The sequence below is a fragment of the Serinus canaria genome, chromosome 4 (assembly GCF_022539315.1).
Source record: "Serinus canaria isolate serCan28SL12 chromosome 4, serCan2020, whole genome shotgun sequence".
NCBI classification, from domain to species: Eukaryota; Metazoa; Chordata; class Aves; order Passeriformes; family Fringillidae; genus Serinus; species Serinus canaria.
In genome coordinates this window covers 64,788,172-64,813,035 of record NC_066317.1, presented here as the reverse complement: position 1 = coordinate 64,813,035, position 24,864 = coordinate 64,788,172, and the positions used below count along the sequence as shown (strand labels likewise).

The 24,864-nt window shown below is 38.5% G+C and overlaps 1 protein-coding gene across 9 annotated transcripts in view; it reads right to left on the bottom strand.

Annotated features, from left to right (window-relative positions):
- CTBP1 (C-terminal binding protein 1) overlaps positions 1–24,864 on the bottom strand; it is a 237,015-nt gene that overhangs the window by 20,941 nt on the left and 191,210 nt on the right. For 5 of the 9 annotated variants that reach the window (XM_050973583.1, XM_050973582.1, XM_050973581.1 and 2 more), the window contains 3 exons: positions 16,144–16,298; positions 6,325–6,469; positions 2,250–2,456 (listed from right to left, as the gene is read on the bottom strand). In XM_050973583.1, coding sequence (XP_050829540.1) covers positions 2,250–2,456; positions 6,325–6,469; positions 16,144–16,298 — 507 coding nt within the window. Of the gene's footprint in view, positions 1–2,249; positions 2,457–6,324; positions 6,470–8,377; positions 8,401–16,143; positions 16,299–19,639; positions 19,858–21,314; positions 21,404–24,864 lie in introns of those variants that run through there. The other 4 variants (XM_050973585.1, XM_050973584.1, XM_050973586.1 and 1 more) reach the window with 4 other exon arrangements.

Genomic DNA, 24,864 nt, shown 5'->3' with positions numbered 1-24,864 from the left:
GGATAAGGAAGTGAGTAGCTGAAACTTTGGAGACACAGTCATTCCCTAGCACAGAGATAGGCAAGAGCTAGGGTGTTTCTCTCTGGCAAAGAGTAAAGCCCAGGAGCAGATGTTAAGAAGGTCTGCAGTTAGCTGTTGCAGCAGCAGTGATAAATTTAAGCTACCCACTGCTGAAGAGACCACAAGTTTTAAGACAAGAATAGAGAAACACAGTTGTGGTTGAGAGGAGATGATCTCAGACACACATTGAGGACAGAGGACAGAAACTGAGACACGACACAGAAACAGAAGAAAGGGCTGAGCAACAGATGATGAGAACTGTTTATTTTGTGTGTAATATATCCACTTTATAGCATCTGGGTGGATCATCACTTCTGACACTGACATGCCTAAATAATAAACTGAGGCAAAACTCCAGAGGTGGGGAGAGGCCACTAGTGAAGAAACACAACCTAAGGACAACAATCTTTGGCTGTAAATGCATGTTTGAGTCTGAAAGGCAAGACAGCTAACCTCTTGCAGAAAAGGGTGCACATCACAGCCTAAGTGCCTGAAGTGCTCACACAGAAATTCTGGTAGATCTTCTAAGTCTACATTTTTACTTTTCACAAATGCATAGATTCATAGGAGTTTGTTAGAACAGGTCTGACTCAAAGTGTTGTGCCTATTCACACATATGCCTGAGAAGGAAGTATGGAAGTTTCCAAAAGTGAACTTACAATTTAGTATTCTTTGAAATTTTGAATATTCTATGGTAGGAAATAGATAGGAACAACAAAAGGCTGGAGATAATGACCAGTCAAAAACTGCAACAGAAGGGTGCCCTTAAAAAATCAGATTTTACTAGCCTTTTTAGTGTAACATGCACACAAAAGGCTTGCTTTTTAAAACTAAAACCAAAACCTAGCATTTTGTAAAGCTTTACACACATACTGGCAATCTGATTACCCATTTATTCCTCTATACTTTTCAGTCATTAAGAACAAAACCAGCAAAACTCACTTAAGGAAGTCAGTGATGAAAGACTTTTTCTTTCTAATCTCCAAACTGAATGATAACAGTACAGATATCTCCAGCAAATGTGCACACTGCATGTGAGCCAAAGCTTAAGTTTCAAAAACCAGGTATGCATTTCCATTTTGGAAACACTGCAGGCAACTGTCTATGATTTGAGTACAGATGCTGTGACTGTGAGGACAATAATCATTGTGTGTTTTAATGAGATGCATAATTACATTAGTACAGATCTGAAAAAGCAGCTTCATGACTAACTTCTTGAAAATCATATTTTAAAGGCAATTCTTTGATTGTGAAGATGGTTCTGGTGTACTGCATGCTCATTTAAATGAGCACTATGTAACACCTGGCTATTTTCAGCTTCCAAAAGTAAGAGTTCAAGGCTGGAATTACTTGACAGCAATGTGTAACTGGAGCAGTCATTTAAATATGATGCTTTGTTGTCAAAATCATATTACTAATTCCTGTGGATGAATAGCACAGCAATTACATCCACAGTCTATCAGATCTGTGTAAGACAAGCACATGACTGAATAATTTTTATATAGAAACTGACTTGCTTGTTTTTCTTCTCTACTTCTGTAACAGACAGTAATTAATTCATCTCTAGCAAGCCTGTCCATCTGTTGGATGCTGAAAAACATTTAGGGTCACTCAGAGAGGTAAGTAGGTGATTTTAATAGGTCTGGAAACATTTCAAAATTTCTTGCATATATTCTTCCTCTCATTAGAGGAGAGATACAATTTCAGATCCAGCTCCATCAAATGCACACAATAACTGCTCTGCAGGGTGTTACCGAAGCAAAGACTTTTTAGTTACGTAAAAAACTGTAAAAGGAAGAAAGTCCAAATAAAACCAGATATGAAAGGGATATATATATATAAAGGCAGATAAGATATATAGGGGATAAAACATACACATGGAATTGGCCTGAAGTAGCAGGATTCTTGTCCTGGAAAAGGGAAGTGATGGTGTCTCCTCTTACAAGTAGGCAATATGGCAACAGAAAGATATACAGAAACTCAAAGAATTGAGAGAACATTAGCGATAAAATAAGTTTTCTGAGGAAAATGATTATGTCTAAAGGGAGAACATTTGAGTTATATGATCTTCAGGAATGAATGTCTGACATGGAGTGAACAAATGTTCCATTTCTACAGCTCAAATCCTCACTTTATTTTTTGGGCAACGGGCAGCAAAGAGCACGAAACCAGGTCTGAAGCCAACGTACCCAACCCAATGATGCCCAAGGTCTCCCCTCGGATGCGGGCAGCTCCCGAGGCCACTTCCCGGATCTGCTCCACGCTCTGGACCCTCGTGCCCTCGCGCAGGGCCTGGTGCAGCCAGGTGGTTCTCCTGTACAGGTTCAGGATGTGGCACATGGTGGAATCTGCCGTTTCTTCTACGGAGGCGGCTGGCACGTTACACACGGCGATCCCTGCAGGCAGCAAGGAGAGGATGCAGTTGCCAAACAATGCTTACTCTTCCCATTTAACAGCAATGCAGGAGCAGGATGGTTAAAGTCACACCTATTTCAACATGTCTTGCACAAATACTGAGTTTCTGACTGTAATGGCAGGCAGAATACCAACATAATAGTTGACAACTATGGGCCAACTTATTTCTCTGATTTTTTATTACTAATTATCATGCTTTTATTTATTGCCAACTAAGGCAGATAGTAAACAGACCACTGAAACCACAGAAGGAAAGCAATGAAGCAATTCTGATAGTTTAGAACATGGTAAGCATTTTACATTTCCACTGAGCTTGGTGTTCTGAATAGCCAAGAGAAACCTGCCTTGCTCTCAACACTGTGGTCAATGATCACAGTTTAGGCTTAATTGTGTGAGTTAGCTTTCCACCACTGGACAAATACCCTCCCAAAAGCTATCTATGCAAGTTACAAAAAGAATAAAATAATTTATAAACCCTTCACAGGATGACTGTTAGTAATTCCACATCATGTGTAGGTAAACATGATACAGGAAAGGACAATCTGTTACATGTTGCACAGGGGTTTTTAGAATTACGACAAACAACATCCCAATCCTTTCCTGGTCCCCCACATTAAAGGGAACACATCGAATCATCAATAGGAAAATGTAAAATCTGCTTCTGCATGGCATGCAGAAGTAATGCCAAAGTCCATGCTCCTAACAGCTGAAAAGTCACCAGCTAAAACTAGCATAACGTCAAGCAGCCTGAATTGTTACAGCCACAGAAAACTGTGGAAGGTGGATTATTGATTCAAGACCCAAAATAAGCCTATTTTACTTCAAAAAACAGATGGAGCAACAAGTGATTGTAATTACATGCAAGTTATCCCACTCTGCTTTTTACCTTCCAGTACTCAATACACAGCAATTAGAAAAATGCTTGAAAAACTTTGTGTCCTTTTTGACTTGTCTCTCTTCAGTCTTTCCATGTACTGCATGTTCTCTCTCTAATCACCAGCTCCCACAAATGTTTGTGTCTCAGCTCTGCTGACTGAGACAACAAACAGCACGCAGTATAATTTCATGGTGGAGAAGAAAAAAAAAAGTGTTTTGTATCTAAAAAACACCCAAGAACTGTTTTTACTGCTTGGGATTTTACATAACTAGATATTCAGTAAGTCCTCAGCTAATACCAGAGTATCTTAGAAAGCAAAGAAGAAGAATAAACATTCTCCCAAAACCAGCATCAATAGCAATATGACAAATAATAAGCTCATGCTATATTTATCTATGTTTTACATTCAAATGCCTTTATTCTGCTGCCCACTACTTTTTTATAGCTTTCTCTACATCATTAAAAACCTGCACAAGGAACTTACAGAACTATTTTTCTTTCCTCTGCTGTAGAGATAAGCCTGTCTGCTGAGTCACTGCCCTTAAGACTTACAAGAAGATATAGCAGCATCATTTGCTGGAATATTAATCTTGGCATCCTGCTAACATCAATGGCAGAAAGAAATTCACCATTTTTAAAATGGGGAAAAAAGCTTGACTGGGAGGGAGAGGTGAAAGACTGAAAAATAACATCCCTCTAAGTACCTCACATTAAACACTTGCATTTGTTTATACAAAAAAAGTCTTTTTCATGGAGCAACAATGCAGGTTTTAGATGGCAACGTAAATTAAATAAATGTGTCTCCTAATAGCTGCCATCAACAAAATTATGCTTTAAAAGAAGCTTAAAGAATTATAGTATGAATTTGGGAAGAGGAGCAATATACCTTCTTCCCTAATAGGTTTCCTTAGGAAACTGAGGGAACAAAAGTCAGATAAATTCTCTGCTGAACGGCAGGAGTTTATTTTTCCCAATTTTTCTTCAAGTCTAAAAGCAGCTCATTTTTGAAAGGCGAAGACATAGCAAACCACAAAAAGCAGCAAGAGAGAGGCAAGGAAATGAAGAGACATTTCACATGGGAAAAGACAGCACACTCTCATCTCATATCCACTGATCAATGCTCCCTTCCCTTTTCCCACTGCTTGCAGTGATTTTGTGCACAGCTTCAATGCTGAAAATTGCAGCAGTCAACAGGCATTACCTGGGCTCCCACTTCACTTGCATCCAGCTACACCCACAACTTGCATGTATTTTCTAGTCAACTATTAACAAAGTGCAGAAAAAACATGTTTTACCCAAGAAACACATATTTTCATGCTTTGTAAGAAGATTAAAAGTGCTAATATAAAATAATGTTTAATAGGAAAAGCTGGTAACAACCCCATGTGCCAGCTCTACGAAAAAATAACTCAACAAGTTCCTACAGAAGTTCAGGAATATGTTGGACTCTGGTCTAAATCTACATTTCAAAAGCAAATCAAAGCCTTTTATAAAGAGCAGATCACTCTCACATTACCTCCTTAAGATCTGGATTACTTACACCAGTTCAACAAATGGAAGGCTCTTTGTCTCAGTAATATTCCATTCCAGCCATTTCACCCAAACTTAATATTAAAATCAGAGATTTTACTGTAAACCTTTCTACCATTTACTGGCTTTTGACAGAGTGGACAATAATATCTTGTAAATTAAGAAATACACAAACAGTTTGGACCCTCAACTTTATAACTCAGTCTAATCACAGGAACTGAATAATAAGGAAGGTGGCCATTTAGCATTCCATATGAAGAACTTCCACAATCTGCTGTGTATTCTAGCTTGAAGAATTATGTGGCTGCATTAGGTTGTAACTTGGGTTACAATCCAGCATAGAGACCTGCAGAAGAGACAGCCAGGAAACCTTCAAAGATCTTCCTCTTATCAGGGATTTTCTCCACAAACTGGGCTCCTGACTGGTCTGAGCCTTTGATCTGCACCTACATTTTGGCTTTTGATCTAGGATTTTACCCCAGGCCAGTCTCTCCACACACACAGGTTTTCTGAGGCTCACTACACGTGTCTGACTGTGGCACCAGTTAAAGCAGGCAAAACACAGCCTTGCACACTTTCAGCCCTGACCTGACCTTTATAAAACTCAGCAAGGAGTGGTTAAAGGCTCTGCCACCAACACAAGAGGTGAAATTTTTTTACCATTAGCTGATAAAGAGACCACTCTACAGCTGCTCACTACACCACTGGGGCTATTGCTAGGACTAAGCACTGCCACACTGAAATAAATGTTTCCAAGATCTTTCCAGAGCATAGTGGGAAACACACTTGGTCTCCACAATCTTGGAAGGGAAACAAAGAAAATCTTTACTCCAAGTGGTAGGCTGACCTTTAGATTACAGGTAGGAGATAGTTTAACCTAAAGTAAGAAAAGTATAGATAGTTGCTTCTCTTACAGTCAAACATCAAGCACCATCTCTTCATAGTTCCAGTAGCTGAATTTATTCTGAAGAAGCAACAACTGATTCTCCTATAAAATTGGTATTTCTATTTTATGGACTGGTTTAGTACTAAATCTCATGCATCATAAATAAGTCTCAGACAGTTGATAATGATCTCATTTTTTATTCAAACAGAAGTAGTATGCCACAGTGATGGAATTATATTTTGTAATTAGATTACAGTAGTAGTAGTTAAAATATACAACTGGGGTAAAAAAGAAAAGAGATGAAAAATTATGGCCTTACTCCTTGGGTTTATATTGAGCAGGCAGATTGTCATCCTGCCACAAAGCTGTTAATATTATCACTTAATTAACTAATGCTAGTATCTCCATAATGAGTTTTATACTCTGATGGGAAAATTATACAGCTTACATATGATGCTAGTTTAAAATACACAGAAAACATTAACACAAAGATTTAGATGCTATCATATTTCCAGAGGCAAATATAAATGCAAAATAAAGTCTGTAATAGCCATACCTAAATCTCCAGCAGATTTGATGTCAATATTATCAAAACCACTGCCAATTCGGACAATTATTCGAAGTGCTTTAAATTTCTCCAGGTCTTCTCGAGTTAAAGTTATAGTGTGATACATCAGTGCACCCACTGCTTCATTTAGTACCTAGAAGTAAAATTAAGAAAAAAAAGTTGTTTTTTTTTTTTCTTTCACAGAATCTCAGCTTAATCTCTACACATATTCTCAAGTATAAAAGACAGGAAAAGCATTAAACACAGATTCAGGGTTTTTTTAAAAGGTTATTTTTCCAAATATCTCCCAGCCTCTTGGTGAGTTTTTTTCATCTGAAGTCTCCATTCTAGCATGAAGGGATCAGCTTCACAAGAGCTAAGTGATCTGTACTTGTGTTCTTAATAAGAGGGAAAGCTCTCCTCATTCCCCAGGAAATGCTCTGCAATACTGACCCCAGTACAAGTGCCACTGGACTGCATCTGCACACACAGAAGCCAACACTGCCCACAAGCAGTGAGTATTTTTGCTTAGGCAGCTGATATTCAGGTTTGAATGGAGTAACAGAGTAGTATCTCTTCACCACACACAGTGATCCAGGCATTCAGTGCCCTATTAAACCACTGGATACCTGAACAGAAAACATTCAGTGAACACAAACCCCTTCGACAACAGAGACTGAAATTGGTCACTTCACACACAAAAGCAAAAGTGTTTGCCCCTCAGCTCACTGACACTGCAAATAAGCTCTCACTGACAGAAAACTGGATGTCACATAAATTGGTATTAACTGACATGCCAAACTTGACATTATCCAGGAAAATCCAAAGCCTGTGAGAAATAAGAAATTGCATGAAAGCAAAAATGTTGCAGAAAAAACCCCAAAACTTGTGAGAGCACCAAAAAAGCAAAAATAGAAGACAGTCAAATTAACAAATTAAATTATGTTAGAGTGCATCCAATCTACACAACAGCATTTAAAACAAAGGGGTGTGGAGTAAGGAGAGGGAGAAGAGAAGGGGTGTGAAGAATGGAGCCAGACATGCCCCAGCAGTTTTGAATTTTGCTACCAAACAGTGACACTACACCCCACACAGCTGATATCAATTTATTTTTCAGACAGCAGAGAGTATTTTCCTCTTTATCTGCAAATTGCAACAATTTTACTTCTTCAACACACTTCCCTGTGCTTGCACCTTCGATGCTCTAGCTAATATCCTAATGGTTCTACAAGACACAAAACATGCACAAATCATTTTAGCAGCTAAGCCAGCTGTAATGACTTCAAGAGATTCCTATGACAGTCTTCACATAAAAGTTTTGCAGAGGCTCTAAATTTCTTGTTCAGACTTTTGAGTCTGGTACATGCACAGATTCTGTCATCTGAATTCTTTCTGCTCATATGAGCATTTCCTAGTGTAATGCAAGGGCAATCAAAATAATCAACATACATAATTTTTAAAAACCCATTGCAGCAAAGGAGAGTCTTGCACACAGAGGATTACAATTGCTGGAACCTAGGATCTACAACAGTGTTTAAAAATACATAAAGAAAAATATAAAAGAAAATAAAATCCAACTCCATGAAAAATGAAAGAAAAGCACTTATTACTGAATACTTCACAAAATTATTTATGCTATTTCAACATTGTTTCTGGACTGAGAACTTCAGTTCTAACTCAGATAAAGACCAAATTCCTTTGAGCAGAATTTGCATTTACTAGTAAGAACTGCAAAAAAAAATTACCAATTACACATCCTTCAAGAATGCAGCTACAACATAATTCAAAGACCAGCTGTAGGCTCAGATCTTATAAAATGATTACACACACACAAAACTCCTTGATTTTAATGGTGCAAACAAGTCCTTTGGAGATTACATCCAGCAGTTCCCAATCAGAAAGCCTGCACTCACCAGTAGTGTTACCTTGAGCTGTTACACAGGGCTAATAAAAACCCAACACAGTTTTTGGGTTTGATTCTCCACTGACATTACAGCTGGCATGGACCAAGCCTGAGGTATCCTACACAAGAAGCAGTCCCTGTTAGGAAAGGAAAGCCCACCTAAAATGCCCTCAGGTTATATCTGCTCCCACTAGAGGCTGAAATAAAATTGTTCAAGGATCTCCCAGCCTCAGTGATGTGGAAATTTCTTCAAATTCAGCTGCAGCACTTGTTGCTTCAAGCCTCAAGGTCAAGTTATGATATCCTGGCTATCTCCAACAAGCCATGTCCCCTGTTCTGTGCTGTATCATTTATTTTCCCCTGCCCCTCCCAAGGGCTGTTCTGGATGCCTGTGCTGCAGGAGAAAACATCATCTGTGCAGCTGTCAGATAAGCAGAAATTGGAGCTTAGAAGTTGCAAGGACACACCCCTAAGGCTCTGTGACAGCCAGAGCCTCTCTCCCAGACTGGAAAAGGCCCATGGTGGGTGTATTTTGGGGGTACAGATCTGCCACTGCTTTAAGGACTGCATTCAGCAGGGGTTAAAGCACAGCTGAACTGGCTCAGACATTTGTGTTTCAGTATCAGAGTGAGTCACTTTGGGAAGCAGATTTTAATTTCATAACCATGCATATTTTATTAACTCAGCCAGTCTAGACTGGCATTGGGACTCTAAGAGCACTGGTGTGTGGACCCATTATAACACACTTTTTGGGCCCATCTAGGTTATGGTTTGGCACTAGGAGGAGACAGAAAAGTACTGGAAAGCTTGGGAATGTGTTCAATAAAAGGGAAAATATTTCCTAGCTATAGCTTAATGCTGACACTAGCCATTTCCACAGGCAGTTATTTACCCATCACATGGGATATGGAACAAGCAAATGCAAGTGACAAATCTCTGAGAATTTCTTTTTAGTGACTGAGCCTCTCCTAGGATTATGGGCTAGTTAGCAAGGAAATACACTGCTAAAAATGTAATACCCTGCAAGTGTGTTTTATCACATTAATTTAATTATGTTATTGCTTTTTGCTACCGGACATGTGATAGAATATGCCAAAAAGGCAGAAAATAATAGCAGAAAATCTGAAGTTAGAAACATTCAGCCTTGGTGAATATAAATAATGGCACTTAGATTAAAACAAAAAACCAGTGAAAGTTTCTGTATTTTGGAATTATTTGCATAAATTATATTCTCAGTCATTACATATACTAAATGCACACAAGGAAGTCTGACAAGTCTTTCAATGAGTAAAATAGAATACATGAAACTGACATCCAGCACAAATATCAACAATTCCAGAAAATGAAACGATCTTTAGAAAAAAAAAAAAAAACTGAGCATAGAAGTAATTCACTGATGATTTAACAAAAGAGATGGATGCATTGAGAAAATCAGAGAGAATATGTGATTTTTCTCCATCATTTTCCATAATGAACCTAATTTTTAACAAATTCAAGAACAATTTTATTACAAGGAGATCAAACTTGTGAGTGAGATAGCAGGCAAGACAGAAATCCCAGACCAGCCTGAGTATGTGGCAGTCAGACCATGCTCTTTGATGATTTCTTGCAACGAAAGGCAATGGAAAAACCTGAGAGAAAATGAGCAGAGTCTGCTGTGCTCCTCCAACAGCCACTCCTGCTTCCATCACACTGCAACTGTGCCCTCTGGGAAGAGAGGATCTGAGGCAAAAGCTGAAACAGGAGACATGAGTTGGGTTCCTTCTGTTACCAAATTATTATGGAGCTCACCTGCCTGATTCCTCTGCCTTCAGACTTCCTTCCAGCTGAAGCTAGAGCTAAGTGTTGAAAGCCTTTGTCATTCCCTATTCCATGAGCTGACAGCTTTTCCCAGCACAGCAGCTTGGACAGGTCTTTCTGCTGTTCTTCAAGCTCAAAATGACTACTCTGCTTTCACAACATGCCAGGTCACCAAGGCTCTTGGGGAACAGATGACACAGTAGTGGGAGACATTTCTATTTCCAAGAATTTAATAAATCCTGAGTACTGATTATTCAAGGTTGAAATCCTTCTAAATGTTTTCCCATCTACATTTTTTCCTCCTTCTTTCAGTACCACACTATTTCAGCCATCATGCCAAACATCACAGAGTCACCACTGTGACACCCGTATCTAATTATCTGGGGAAGAACTCTGAACATCTTGCTTACTTTTACAAAAACATGAATCATAACAGGCTAAGAACTAAACAGCAAGGCCTTCTCTTCTTGGAGCATCTCAAAACACTTCTAGATTTGACTATGAGATGCTGATCCCAGACACTCATGGATCAAATCCAGAGCATATAAACAGAACAGTACATGAAATGCAAAACTACTTAAATGCAGAGACAAAAAAAATTTATAAATTACAAGATGAATAAAACAAACTCTCCATCTTAAAAACAAAAATCATCACTAGAAAGTGCTGTATTTAATCCAGTTCTAGAAACTACAAAGTGTTGCATTTCTTGGACTTGAAATTTCATGTGTCATCTCTAAAAAAATTACGTTCCAGTGTCACCAACAGACTTGAAATATTTTGCACATTTGGGTGGAACAAATGTACTTTACCAAAACGGAGTGGGCCTCGCCTTATTTAACTTGCAAAAAGCAGCTGCATGTTGAATTTGTAACCAATAGTCTGTCACATGGGGAAGGCTGCAGAGACTCAGAGCTGCTCTCAAATCTTCCCTACAACACTGCAAAGGATCCATGTGAAACCACCACCATTAAAGCTAAAAGGAAAAGCCAGTGTGCTCAAGTGATATTTAGTGGCTCTCCAAAGCTCTGTTATGTTGTGCTGCTTTTTACAAGTTCTTGCTTCTCTTTACAAGCTCTCAGCTCCCTGTTAGGTTCCTATGATCCATGGTGCTGTCAGTAACCCACTTATCTCATATAAACTTTACTCAGCCAGGATACTCTCTTGTGAGGACCCTAAACATTAATACTTGAGTTTATACTGTCCATAAATACAAGTATAAATATTTACACAAACATAAACAAAACTTACTTGCAGGCTCCTGAAAACATTCTCTAAAAGCCTATATATCCATACACTATATAAACTACATATATATACACATGTGACATATATATATGATAGTGTATTCCTAAAAATTGACATTAAAATATATATATATACAAATACATACACACAACTGCATAAATAACCTGTATAGTCTACACATAACTTCCTTTTAAATACCATATTGAAGCCAGTCTTCCAAGCCAGGATTTACTGACCATTACATGCAGCTCTAATTACAGAAGTCAATTTAAAAATACAGAATCTGAAAACATTTTTACTGAATAAAAAGGCTTCAAGGAGAAGTCTTTAACAGGAGTTCTATGTGTTAGTTTGTCTATTAATAGGGATGGATTGTGTCTATTCATAAGGCTGAATTCAGGTCAAGTCTATCAGAAACTAGAATGGATTGAACCTCTACACCAAAGGATATTATGGAGTTATGGAAGTCACTGGTGACAACTCATCTCACTTTTTCCCCAAGTCTTTTAAGGAGTCTGATCCAAAGCTCATTTGGTTTCAGGACATTTACAAGGTTTTGGATCAGCTCCGAGGTGACAACTTACTCCCAAACAGACCTTATTGTTTAGAACAAGGCTGCTTCCTTTCAATCTGTGTTCTTTGAGAATTTAAATCTGATGGAAAACTAAAATGCTTCATCTGCATCATGAATATAAACAGCACTGATGGTGTAAACACAAGCTTTACTGCTAAACAAAGAATTGGAAGCTTGAAAAATTATCTCACTTAACCATTGCTGTAACAGGGACAAATCAAAGAGCTGAACAACAGCACCATCCTGAAATTGTTTGTAGCAGTTTCAAAATATTTGTCGCTTTTCACCTCCTCTTTGAAATGGCCTTTGATAAAACTGCCATCACTAGAATTGTTTCTATATTTAATTCCTATGTAAAAGTGTGACTGAAAAATTGCAAGTTCTGTTAAACAGGAAGTTCAGATTTAAATTTTAACTTAAAACTACAAATATGGAAACGTAGTATCCTTTTGAAAGTTATTTCATGTTGGCCTCGGAAAACAGGAGTCAAAGGATCTGACACATTCTACCCCAATCTCTACTAAGGCTGGGGCACAGGTTTACCCAACAGACTCTGTTCCCACCTCCATCCAAGTACTACTCACTGCTTTCATCAATGTTCTGGTCAACTGGGTAAATGCTTGAAGCTGTAAACCCAGTCAACCACAGACTTTTTTCATCTACCTGATTTGCAACAAGATGTAGGAAAGTACATAATTACAGAATAAAGAGAATGAAAAAACATACTCAGCCTCAAATAAACTCTTGACTTCTTTCCAGCCAGTACATTTTGTTTTAAAGGCCATTCCTAATCAGTTGTGCTTCCTGTCTTTTCATCTGGCTTTGCAAGAATCACTATTTTCTCTCTCTTTGGTTGAGATGCCTATCACCAGCTTTTGCATATTGTTTACATTTATCCCTCTCAATCTACACAGCACTTCCAAGGTCAGGAAGCCCAAAAAGCAAAGACATGAACTCAAAAAAATCTTGGGCATCACAAAGACCTCCAGGGCGTGTTTGAGTCTGTTATGCCTTTAAAGGTACAGAAGTGGAAAAGAGCAGCAATATTGCAGGAATCAGAGTGCTGGGTAGGCTGCCAAGGAGCCAGGAAAAGCAGCAAACTGTGAATGGCACTGAAATGAAGAGGGATTGGGGAAAAGAGGCAAACAGACACTGGAGCATGAGATAGTGAAAAAGAAAGTTGACCTGGAATGAGGATGGAAGCAAGCTAAGTGTTTTAAATAATTTTTTTGGATGAACAACTGTATGTTTGGCAGAACAAACCAAAACACTGTATAGACTTGGAAGCAGTCTTAGATAGTTACTGAGAGAACTTATTTACACATCATTAATTGTAAAATAAAAGCCAATTTAATTGCAGTGAGTAACTTTTACAGACAGTAATGCAATCTCCAATAAGAAACTTGAACACTGAAATCTTAAAATATTTTTACCCTAAATGACAAAAGTTTTCTGATAGGATGCAATGACCCAAACTCACAGTTTTGCCATGATAAGAGTTTGACAAATGTAATACTCAACTTCACACAGCCACATGCAACATCTACAATAAAACAGAACTTAGGGGTTAAGGGACAAAAACATCTATTGCAGCCTTGCAGACTGGCTCAAAAATAAACTGTTTTTATAAAGGGAAAATGGAAAACAAGGAAGGAGACAAACCAAAAAACCAGTCAAATCTTACACGAGTAAATTTTTGAAGAAGCATAATAAATGACCCTAACTACAAAGTTAATTCAAAATATTGGGTCACTCAGTAAATGTCAGTATTCATTTAAGCACTGGCAGCCCGATTTTTCAGAAGGAGGGAAATATATCTTCACCATCCAAGCTGCTTTCCAAAGCACTGGAATGGGGAACAAATGCCTTTACCTGAGATGAAGCACAGTTCTACTACACGTTATTACTTGTTTGCAACTTTACAACTTGTTACTTATTTTCCACAGTTTAATCACCTCAGTCATAAGAAGTGATTGGCAAATGAACTTTTGGCAGAAGGGAGTTGCTACAGAACTGCAACTCAGTTACCCAGCTGGAGAAAACTTTCTTGAATGAGCACACACAGAAAGGTATTTGCTAAAATCCTGCTCCTGACCCTGCACAGAAACGTCATTCAAGTCCTTGCTTCTTTCCCACCTTTCTTTTTGTGTTGAAATCTCTCAGCTCCTCTATGAAAAACTACCTAGCTTGTACTTGTCTCACAAGCTATAAATTCTTCTTTCTACTCTATTTCCCTGAAAAACTGAAAACACAGTATTTTAAAGCAGGTCTTGTCCCTGAAACTCTCATGACCAGCAGAAATTCTGTCTGCAGGTTCCAAAATGTTAATTTCTCAAATTCCTCACACCCCTGTGATCAAGGCTCCACAACTGTGCAAGCTGAGTTAATATATGTTCCTACTTTCCTAGAGATCCTTTCCTCCCCATCTGATTCTTGGTTCATGTCTTTCCCCCTGCCCCATTACAGTCACCCACCGAAGAGCATCAAAAATGTCAACGAACCTTCTAAGGCCATCCTAAACTTCCCAGCCTCTGGCTTGCTCTCTGCAACTTCACATTAAATGTTTCTGTATCTGCTAGCCTATGGATTCAGCAGCTTTTCTCACTATCTATTATCAAAATCTGCATTTCTACTAACAGTGCAACATCATTTAGTATGGCCACAAATGTGCATTCAGAAATACATGAACAGCTTTGATCCTGCTTTAAATATGCAACTCTTAATTTTAAAACCTTTTGTGAAAACAACTTTGTATTTAGCAAAGCACCATTCCCAAATAATGTATTATGCAAACAGTACTAAAATACAAATATTCCTCTAAAGATAGGTGAAAAGTAGTCATTTTCCACTGCAGGTGAACAGTGAACACTTTTCACACAGAAGTGAACAGTGCTTAACATTCCATAAAACTGCTCTTTCAGCCTGTGTTAAAGGAATATAGCAGTATGATAATGAATTCAGGCTGGTGAATTTTGTTGTAGAAATGTATTACCTTGCAGGCCCAAATGTCTTAGGACTGTCTCATTCTTTAGGCAAGTGAAAATCTTTATTATTCCACTGTATTGATAGGTAGTAAAAATATATTTTCCAGATGTATTACTGAGATCACTGAAAGTTAATTATTTTTGTATAATAAAAAGCAGAAGATGCAAGCTTTACTATAATCCCCTCAATACAGCAGTTTTGTGAAGATCAGCAACAGATTACCTATGTCACTCATCAGTTATTCAAATACTCTTCCAAACCTGCAATTTGAGAGACACACTCAACCTCAAGATCTGAAAAGCTCATTTATAACACACCACTGCTAACAGAAAATACCCTTTTCTTTTTTTTGCAAGGCATTCATGGTACACAGGAATTCCCCAGTCTTGATGCACCAGAAGTAAATTATGTTGATTTTAGTAAGCAAATCATAAAACTATACAGGTGGTGGAGCAGCCAATGGTACAGTGTTCACCCCAAGAGCAGACTGCTAATCTACTAATAGAAGTAGAACAGTATTTATATTATTCTTCATGTGTCATTTAGTCCTTGTAAATGGAATCCATGTATTAACTCCTAACAGTGATGTGAGACAGGAAAACAGTAAAACAAAGGCAACTTCTCAACAAGATTAAAAAGAAATACACAGAATAAAGACATTCTATCACATTTTAATTCTTGATATATAATAAAATAAAAAGAATTTATTATTCTAATAAAATAAAGAAATTTCATTTCCTCTAAATTTAAAAAAACATATATTTTCTTTGAACCTTATAAATTAAGTTTTATCATATTAAAAATCTCAACAGACATTGTCTCTGCAGATCTATTATGAATGAAGACTGAGAAGTTTTCAATTCCTTGCATGTGTTCTCAAGTTAGACTGACATTCACCTCATTTTCCATGCAAATTTTGGGTTAGCATTTGTTTTGAAACTCTTTTCCAGTGACATTTCTCAGTTCACAAGGCTGCCTAACCCAACCTGCACAATTGCTTGGCTAAACCAAGAAATCACAATGTTACCCACACAGACAATCCAATACTGGATATCTGAAGTTGCAGGCAAAGGCTGAGCAACAGAAATGTTTCCAAGGAGCATTTCAAGATATCCTGCAGTAGTATTTTGCCCAGAAGGAACTCTCCATGAGTCTAATTCAGTAGGGAAGCAGAGGGACAACATCCAGCCAAGGACACACTAAAGCACAGCTCACCACAAACATGGTAGTAACACGTCACAGCTGACACAACGCTGTTCCAAATCACTAAAATACCTGCATTTCCTAAAACACCTCAGCTGTCCCTCTTAAACTTTACCTTTTCATGAATTTCTTGTGTAGACTGAGCATCACAAAATGCCACTGTGGCTACATCCTTCAGAATAGGCATTTCTACTGTACAGTCCCTGCCATCCAGCAACGCTACCAAAGGGCGCGGGTGCATGGGCCCATTCATGATCGGAGGTCGAATGCCTGCAAAGAAACACAGAAGTTTTGTTATTCAGGCCATGCAAATGGCATTAAAAATAGGTTATAGCTAGTCTGGTTTATTCTGATGGCAGAAAAAGATTCCAAAGACTGAAGCTAATAAAACAGGAACAAGTTTAGACTCAGCTGTCAATCAAGCACAGAAGATCTTACAAAGAAATTCCATGGAGGTTCAGAAGGCTGAACTTTGAAAGATGGATAAAACCACTGAGGGAAGAGTATACTTGTTTTTTAAAGACACATCTCACTGCACTAATCAGTGTCTGTGCAACCTTGTTCAACCTTTAGGTTTTGACTGGATTCCACACCTCTGTGAGCTCTAGAAAGAGTGAGAACTATCTTGCCCAGGCTTGCAAGAAGAGTGGAGCTTAAGGAATATAATAAGCAACTCAGTGAGGATTTGACTATTCAATTTACATATATAATGATGATTCTGCTGAGACTAAAATTTAACCTTAAAAAGCCTACAACAGCAAAATTTTCCATTTACTGAGGATCCAGTGTCCAAGTTTACAGACAAATTGCTGATCTATGTAGGTCTGCTTAGACTTAAAAAGTTTTACCAAACAGTTCTATATAGCTTAGTCAAACACATCATACTTAATCCACCACTGAAAACTCTTACAAAACAGGAAAAAAATGTCCCTCCCTAAATCAATGTCACTCTCTGAACACTGTGGAGTGACAAAGAAATTTATGTCAAGTATCTGGGAGAAGGAAAATCAGTCCAAACTGAAGACTTAATTTACATCCTCCTTACAGAGTCTGGAAATGAAAAATAATCAGTAAGATATTTAGAGAGCATCTCTTTAACAATACAGATGCTATAAATACACAAAAGTACTCAAGGGAATCATATTAAACCATTGCATTTACAGAAAGTAGTTAAGCATGGGTGGGAAAAGAGACTTCCTGAAAAGATCATGAAAAACAAAACGAAGAATAAAGTACATTTTTCTACTCTTTTAAAATAAGAAGTTTTAAGCACTGCAAAGTGAATCAGGCTAGATACTTCTTATATACAAATTTCAACACATATTTTTGTTGCTGTGTCAATTTTAAAACATTGCTTATTTTCTTGTTAATCCAAGTTGGTCCAACAGCAATGCAAATGACTGAGATGCCCCAGTTAACTTCTACAAGCAATCCTTGCATCTTATGTCCCAGCCTCTGGCAGAAAGCAAGTCCTGAAACACTGGTGTCTGCCTTTAAAGTGGATGGAAAATCAGTAGAACCCCAGCTGTACAAGGTATCTGATGAAGAAGACCAGCTGCTGGGAAGAGAGATTTTCACAACTCAACAAAAACAGCCTATGACTTCCCCAGGGACCAGCCTGAGGTCTGGGGCTGAAGGACACCTCCAGGGACTGCAGCCCTCACAGTCCCTCTCAGTGGCCTTGCCTGAACCCAGCAATTCCATGTCCTCTCCTAACCACCTCAGGACAGCCCAGTACCACTACAATCTGGCATTTCAATCCTTCACCTATTCAAACAGTTTTTATACCTGGAGACATGAGAAAAGCAGTCACTACATTTGGTTCTTTTCTGTTCTATTTCCAGCACCTCCCCACACCTGATGATACCATGGACTGACTGACTCTGCAGTACTCTCACATTTTTCAGATGGGGAAAAACACCCACCAGCAAAGTTTGTCATGGAAATTACACTGTTGCAAAAACACCCACTCCTAACCTGTACTATGATAGACAAGCTTAGAAATGCTCCTGGTACACATTATTTCACTAATAATCAGCAACCAAAACCAAATGGGAGATATTAAGACATATTTTTTTAAAACTGTGCAGCTTGATGGCTTATTATTGATACTTGTTTGAAGCAAAAAGATGGCCACCTAACCCTCATACTGACATTTTTAGTAAATAAACTACATACCAGGAATGTGGTACTGACACAAACACAAGAACATACAACATAAAAATACATAAGTTATTAATGGAGCAATTCTATCCTTTAATGGGGATTTAATTATAAAAACTACACATTCAATTTACTTAACATCCTAGGATAAAGCATGTTATAGACTTACTCACATTTTTTTAAAAACAGTATATATAACAGCATTAATAAAATGCAATTATGTCTAGAAACAAATGCAACAATGACATTGCAAGACCTCTTCATTTTGCTTAGTGACTGTGCTCACTCAACAACTGAAATGTCATGGTCTTGTCAGTACAGCAAAGCCAGAACTTCAATAACAAGTCTGAATGCTAGCTAAAATAATATTTAAAAAACAAAACTTTGATACTAAATTTGTTGCAGATGAATGAGGAAAAATATGGCACAGGTGATTCCCTCAGAGCTCCAACTAAAGCACCTCTGTCAGAGCACATAGTCCAAACTGAAAATAGATGAGATTAAAAACTCTCACTTCAAAGAAACACTTTTCTGACCAGGGCTAGCTCAAGAATCATGAAATGTTACAGCACTAAACAGAGCCTTTGCAGATAATGATTTCTCTAAAACACATGAAGGTATGGTCTGGTTTTCCCCTCACACCAGTGTATCTAAGATTTTAACCACGTTACTTGTGCAACCTTGGTGCTAAGGGGAATGCCAGGGCAAGCCCCAAAGCACAGGAACAGTCAGAAAAACCCCAGAAGGAGAAACCCTCCCTGAGAGATTTTAAGGCTTTGTTAAGAATCCCCAGAACTCAAACACATCGAGTAACCTTGACCACAAAAACCCTACAAACCTTTGCTTGCTAAAAGCCTTTCTAAACTTCAGCACAGACTTCCTGTTGCACAATCTTTCTGCCTAAATATCCTGCCCCTGAATGGCAGGCAGTAACTCCCCACTCAAATTAACTTACAGGAACTTCATCCCAGTGGCAGTCCCTAGTTCAAGTTCCCATTTGGGAAGACATGGCTTCACTATGAATCAGAACCTTTTGAACAAAAAGCTTTCTCTTCCAGCATTTAGGTACATTCTGCCTGGTTTTTATCTGGGAATGTCACACTGCACTGTGCCTTTGGCTTTGCAGGAGACCCTCAGAGAGGCAGCAGCAAGCAATGTGGATTTAAAAACGGTGTTTTGCATGCCTATATTTACAGTGAATAATGCAACTCTGTGCCACAGAGAAGTAACTGCAAAGTGGTCAGAAATGATATTCAACACGACAAATGTGAAACTGATTTAAAAAAATAATTTCACTTAGCTGGCTTATTTAAAAGTATTACGGTACAGCACTTCACATTACACAAATAATAAAAATTATACCATCCACCCCCACATCCTATAACCTTTGTTATGGGAAAACAATCTTAGTTTATCCTAACTCAAGACTTTCAGGAACCCCTACCAACCTGACATTTCTTAATCTGAGCTTGATTTCCAGGATCATGAATTCGATTTCTCAATGCTTTATAATCTTCAGTATTCTGAGGCAAAATAGCAGCCTGTCATTCCATCCTCATTTCCATGTCTTTAATTTTTCTTGCAGCCTCCTGTAATCTTGAACCAAAGCTTTTATACTTCTTATCCACTGCAACCTCTGTAGCCTGGATGGTTGTTCAAATTTTTACTAAAAATTAAACACAAACAATACATTAAAACAACGTTAAGGGTCTGACTCGTGCTCACAGAAGGCAGGAAACTCAAAATTAAAGCTTCTCACTGCATCTGTACCCTTCCCCCTATGGCTGTTGGCTTTCCACCACACCTGCTGTGCTGCCACTGGCCATTAACATTCCAGGGAAACCAGTGGAGTGTTAAGACACACACTGCACCTTGCTCAGGACAGCAGGTGTATTGTAAATACACCTACCTGGAACGGTGGGCACCACTCACATGGCCAAGGCTTTGCCTGGGTGAGCAGGGATCCAGGGATAGTGTGTGATCTCCAAAATCCCCCTGCTGGAGGGCAAAGCACTCCAGTGGGTACCAGAGATGGAGTGAGAAGCCTTAACTCTGAACTTGATGGTTTTGCTGGGTGTAAGTCAGGCCCTTAAGGTTATCTAAATGTATTAAGGAAAAAGCCTAACACTTTCCCAACAGTTCTAATCCAGCTGTTAGTCTGGGGTTTCTGCCCTGCCCCCATGTGGAAATAATCTGGTGGGGAAACTCTTATCCCAGTAAGAGCTACTGTGCCAGTGGCTGCTGGGTTTTTTCTAAATTAATAGCAGGTATAAGGTGCAGAGACAGACAGAGCAGCTGTCCTCAGGCAGCAGCTATTCACCATGTGGCTCACAGCTCAGTGCCTTTGCACAGCTGCAGTCTGGACTAGCTCTCCTGGAAAAAAAAACCTATCAAAACCTTATTCTAGTCCAGCTCTTATGGAAATAAACTTGGGAATTGAAAAACCAGTTTTCAGCTGCAGAACCTGAGAGGAGGCCAGCCATGTGCACAACTGACTGTGGGTCCCAGAAACAAGGGGATTAATGAGCTCACCATGCAGCTTTGCAGGAAACAGGAGTGGAAGAGCTGTGAACAATTTTACCTTCACACCTTTGAGAGCAAGGGGACTTAAAAGTGATCAGACCAACCTTAGCACAAGATGTATTTTTTTGAACTGGGAAGAAGATACCTAAGCAGGGTAGGGTCCTCTTCCCTCCCAAATCTAACCTTCATTTCCTGCTCCTCAAGCAAAGGGGCACTGTTTGTGCTTCTCTCCAAGGGGGAAGAAGCCAATGCCAGGCTTACTCAGGACTGCAGGGAAAGAAAGCTCCCCCTGATATAATCCAGGCTGTTAAAATAGGTTTCAAACCTTTCTTAAAAACAACCTTTTATGGTACAAACTGACAGTAATTGAAGCAATCACTCTGCCCAAATACCAGAGATCTCAAAGTAAGCTGCCATGGTTTACTGACATCAGAAAATGTACTAAAATGAACAGCTATCAAGATTAATAACAACACAATTTTCACATTTTTCTACTGCTGATTAACTTAACATCATTTAGGCTGAGGAGTGTCTCAGACAAGGCACACATGTTAAAAGTAAAGGACACTGTCAGATTTGTAGGCCCAAAACTTGACCTACCTTTCATTTCTTTAAATCTGTTTGCAAAGTCCATGTAATTCTTTAAATGTGTTTTTCTTTTTTCAAAACAAATGCTTCAATTCTTTTTTCTGAAAAATACATCAATGCCAAAAAGCACAACACTTATCAATAACCCTATAATCACAAACCAACAGGAACATGAAATGGAGGAGAGCAGCCTGGCAAGAGTTTTCCTGTCACTGGCGATTCTTACAAGTGCAAAGATTAAATAAGGAAGAAAAATCTCTTGACAATATCCTTTTCAAAGAATTTGTGGTAAAAAACTTCCTTTATACATTGTAAAACATCAAAGTGATTTACTTTTTTAACAAAATGCAAACTACTGAAAAATCTCATCAATATTTACAAAAACAAGACCTGAAAATGACAGGTTGGACATTCAACTAATTTATAGTCTTGCACATGTATAATGAGACTAACCCCTTTGGCATTTACCTTTATTTTATATTCTTACCTAGGTGTAAATTCAGTGAGAGCTGTCACTTATTTACCATAAACCCTCACAAAAATTTGCATTATTTTCAAAAATAAATGGTAATATTAATTCAAGGAAAGAATGAATTGTCAAAACAAACAAAAAATATCTTCCTCATAACATGAATACAGAAGCTGTTATAAATTACATTTGCCAATATGTACTATTAAAATTCCTAGAAACCCCATACTTAAAAATCATATTTTAAGGTTTTTGACCTATCATGCATTTTTACATCTTGGACTGTTTTGGCAGGCTCATTGTTTTGTGCACCATGAACTCGAGTTCAAGATATTGAGATACAAGGTACAGCAAAACGCTAAGAGCAGTCAATTAGAAGTTTAAAATACAACTCAGGTACAAGGATCAGAGAAAAGGATGCAAGAAAAAAAAGAACATTTATCATCCTTCAGTATTTTGATATTCAGCATATTTAGATGCTGAATATGCAACACAAAAATTTCATGATTCCACCAGAATCTGAGCCAACACTTTTTGCTGCTGCCTTCAAGATGAGCAGGATGCAATTTCCTATGATTTGGGATGCAGGATTGGAGGGAGGCACAGGGGAGAATACTTTAAAATAAAGAACACCAGCAAGGGACAAAAAAGTGACAGCCACCCTCAGAAGACTGAATTATGCAGCAGATTAAATTTAATTTCCTTATTTTTTCATCTCATTTAATGCTCCTAAGTATACTTCTTACGATTTTAGGAACCTGCTGCAAGACTTATTAAAATTTAGAGGAACACTCCCAAACTGATTTTGAAAGTAACAAGATGGACTTCACAGTACTCATGCAAAAGCAAACTGAGCATAAGCTGCACTTAAAGCTCCTGTGCAGCCCCTGGGGAAGTCCCCAGGGCTCAGAGGTTACTGCTGAGCACACTGGGACTTTACTGGAAGCACACAGTGGATGAATACTGCTGCTATCTATGCTTTTTATTTACCTGAACTCAGTAAGAACAAGTCATCTTCCTTCTTTTCTTTTTAATTTGCAGGAGACCAAGAAAAATACAAGTGGTTTCCTGCGCTGTGTTGACCCACTGATGTGCAGAGCAGTCACACCCAGCTGTATCCTCCTGTTAACTGTGAAGGTTGAAATGCACCCAGAGCTCTGCAGGACACTCCCAGCTCACTCCCTGACACTAAATGTGCACCCAACACCACCACTGTGCAATTACACCCCTGCCCACAGCCCTCCATGAGTGTAAGATTTCTGCACATTGCACTTCATTCTTTCACTGCTTGTGAGAAATGAGCCTGGGCACCCAAGCAATCACTCCAGCAGACAACACAACAGCCTCAGCACAAAGTATTTGAGACAACTCTCTTGCTTGATTTTTTCTTTTGGTACAATTCAAACAAAATAAGCCAATGACTTTCGTTTAGAAAATTCTGCATTTCCCTGCTGTTCCTAGAACCTGAATCATGGTTCCTCATTACTCTTCCATACTCACACAGCAAGTAAACTTGCCATTCTCAGGATATTATCCTGACAATCATGAGGACATGGGTTTAGCTGTGTTTTTTAATAATGATCCCTAACCAGTGGGGCTTTTTTTAAATCTAGTAATTTTGCTCTTATTTGTCTAATACCAGTCAGTATGCATACAAAATCTTAAGTGCCTGTCAGGGTACAAAAAAACAAACATCCCACAAGGCACATCTTGAAAGCCTTTGATCAGAAATAATGTTCCGTTAAGGAGAAACAAAATAATCTGGTAAGATTTTATATTAAATATGTACTTCAAACATCAGTTTCACATCTGTTAAAAAATTACTCAAATTGCATATTTGGAGTATGCTGTAAAGATATGCCTAATCTTAACTAATACTTTTCAAAGTAAGACTGAAAACAGTATGAATCACACCTATTTAATGTAAAATAAACAAGCAATAACAGCACTATATACTATGGTAAAATGTTTTAATTTCCCACCACCATTTAAAAAACAAAACAAATTACAATATTCAGTAACTCAGTAACAACTATATCAAGTACCAAACACAGAAAGTCGAAGTATCTGCAATAAAACACACATAAAAACCAATGTTGCAGCAGTGTTGTTTTCAAGAAACAGATACAGGAAAGCAAACTCCAGAGAAAGGCAAAACATTATAAAGGACTGAGCTCTTCTTGGATGTGCAACATCTCAGTGCCTGTGCACAGAGAGTATTTATCTGTTTCAAATATTTTTAGCTTTATTATGTAATAAGGGAAAGAAGGGGGAGGATAAATAAATTGGAACAGTGGAGCTGTGCTAGTTGAGTTCAGCTACATCAATCTCAGCCTCTGAGAAATCCTGTCTCAGGCTGCCAGCTCCTGTTAGTTATCCCACAGGTTTTACGGTGACAGTGGAATGCCCCTGTCCACACACACTGTGGCAAAAGCCACAGAAAACTGCCTGGTCACTTACAGGAATCACTGCAGTGAACCTGGGGATGGCACCTACAAATTAAAACCCAACAAACTTGAGAATTATAACTCTCAGCAGCCACATCTGCCCACAACTATGGACATCAATCTCCCAGTTACTGATGGGGCAGCTTCTCCAAAATACAGAGCTGAAGGCATGAACCAAGCCTGCATTACAGACATTCCCACACTGCACCACATGCTGGTTATATATCAGAATATACCTCCACTTTCTCCTTCCCCCAGGACAGTGACCATGGAGCTGGCTGATTATGGCATCTGGGGGTTAACCCACCCTAACAAGCTTCCAAACCCTGGTTTAAAATACAACTGAGCTTATATTTCAGACGATAAATTTTATTGGTGGGTGGGTGTGACTTTAAAAAAAAAAAAAATTCCTGCTGGCAGAAACTGGAAAAACAATCTGTTTCAACAATTGCACTAGGAGCAGAATGATTAACTCCCTGAGCCATTCCAGTAACAATACAGATCATGCCAAGACTTACTAAAACACTTTCCACGGAAAAAGTGGTACTGGAGATTTTTAGAGCAATACAGAGGATAAATAACACCAGACTAGACCAGGTTGGCAAAAGAGGGTTGTGCTGCACATGAAGTGCATCAGTGGCCCTTA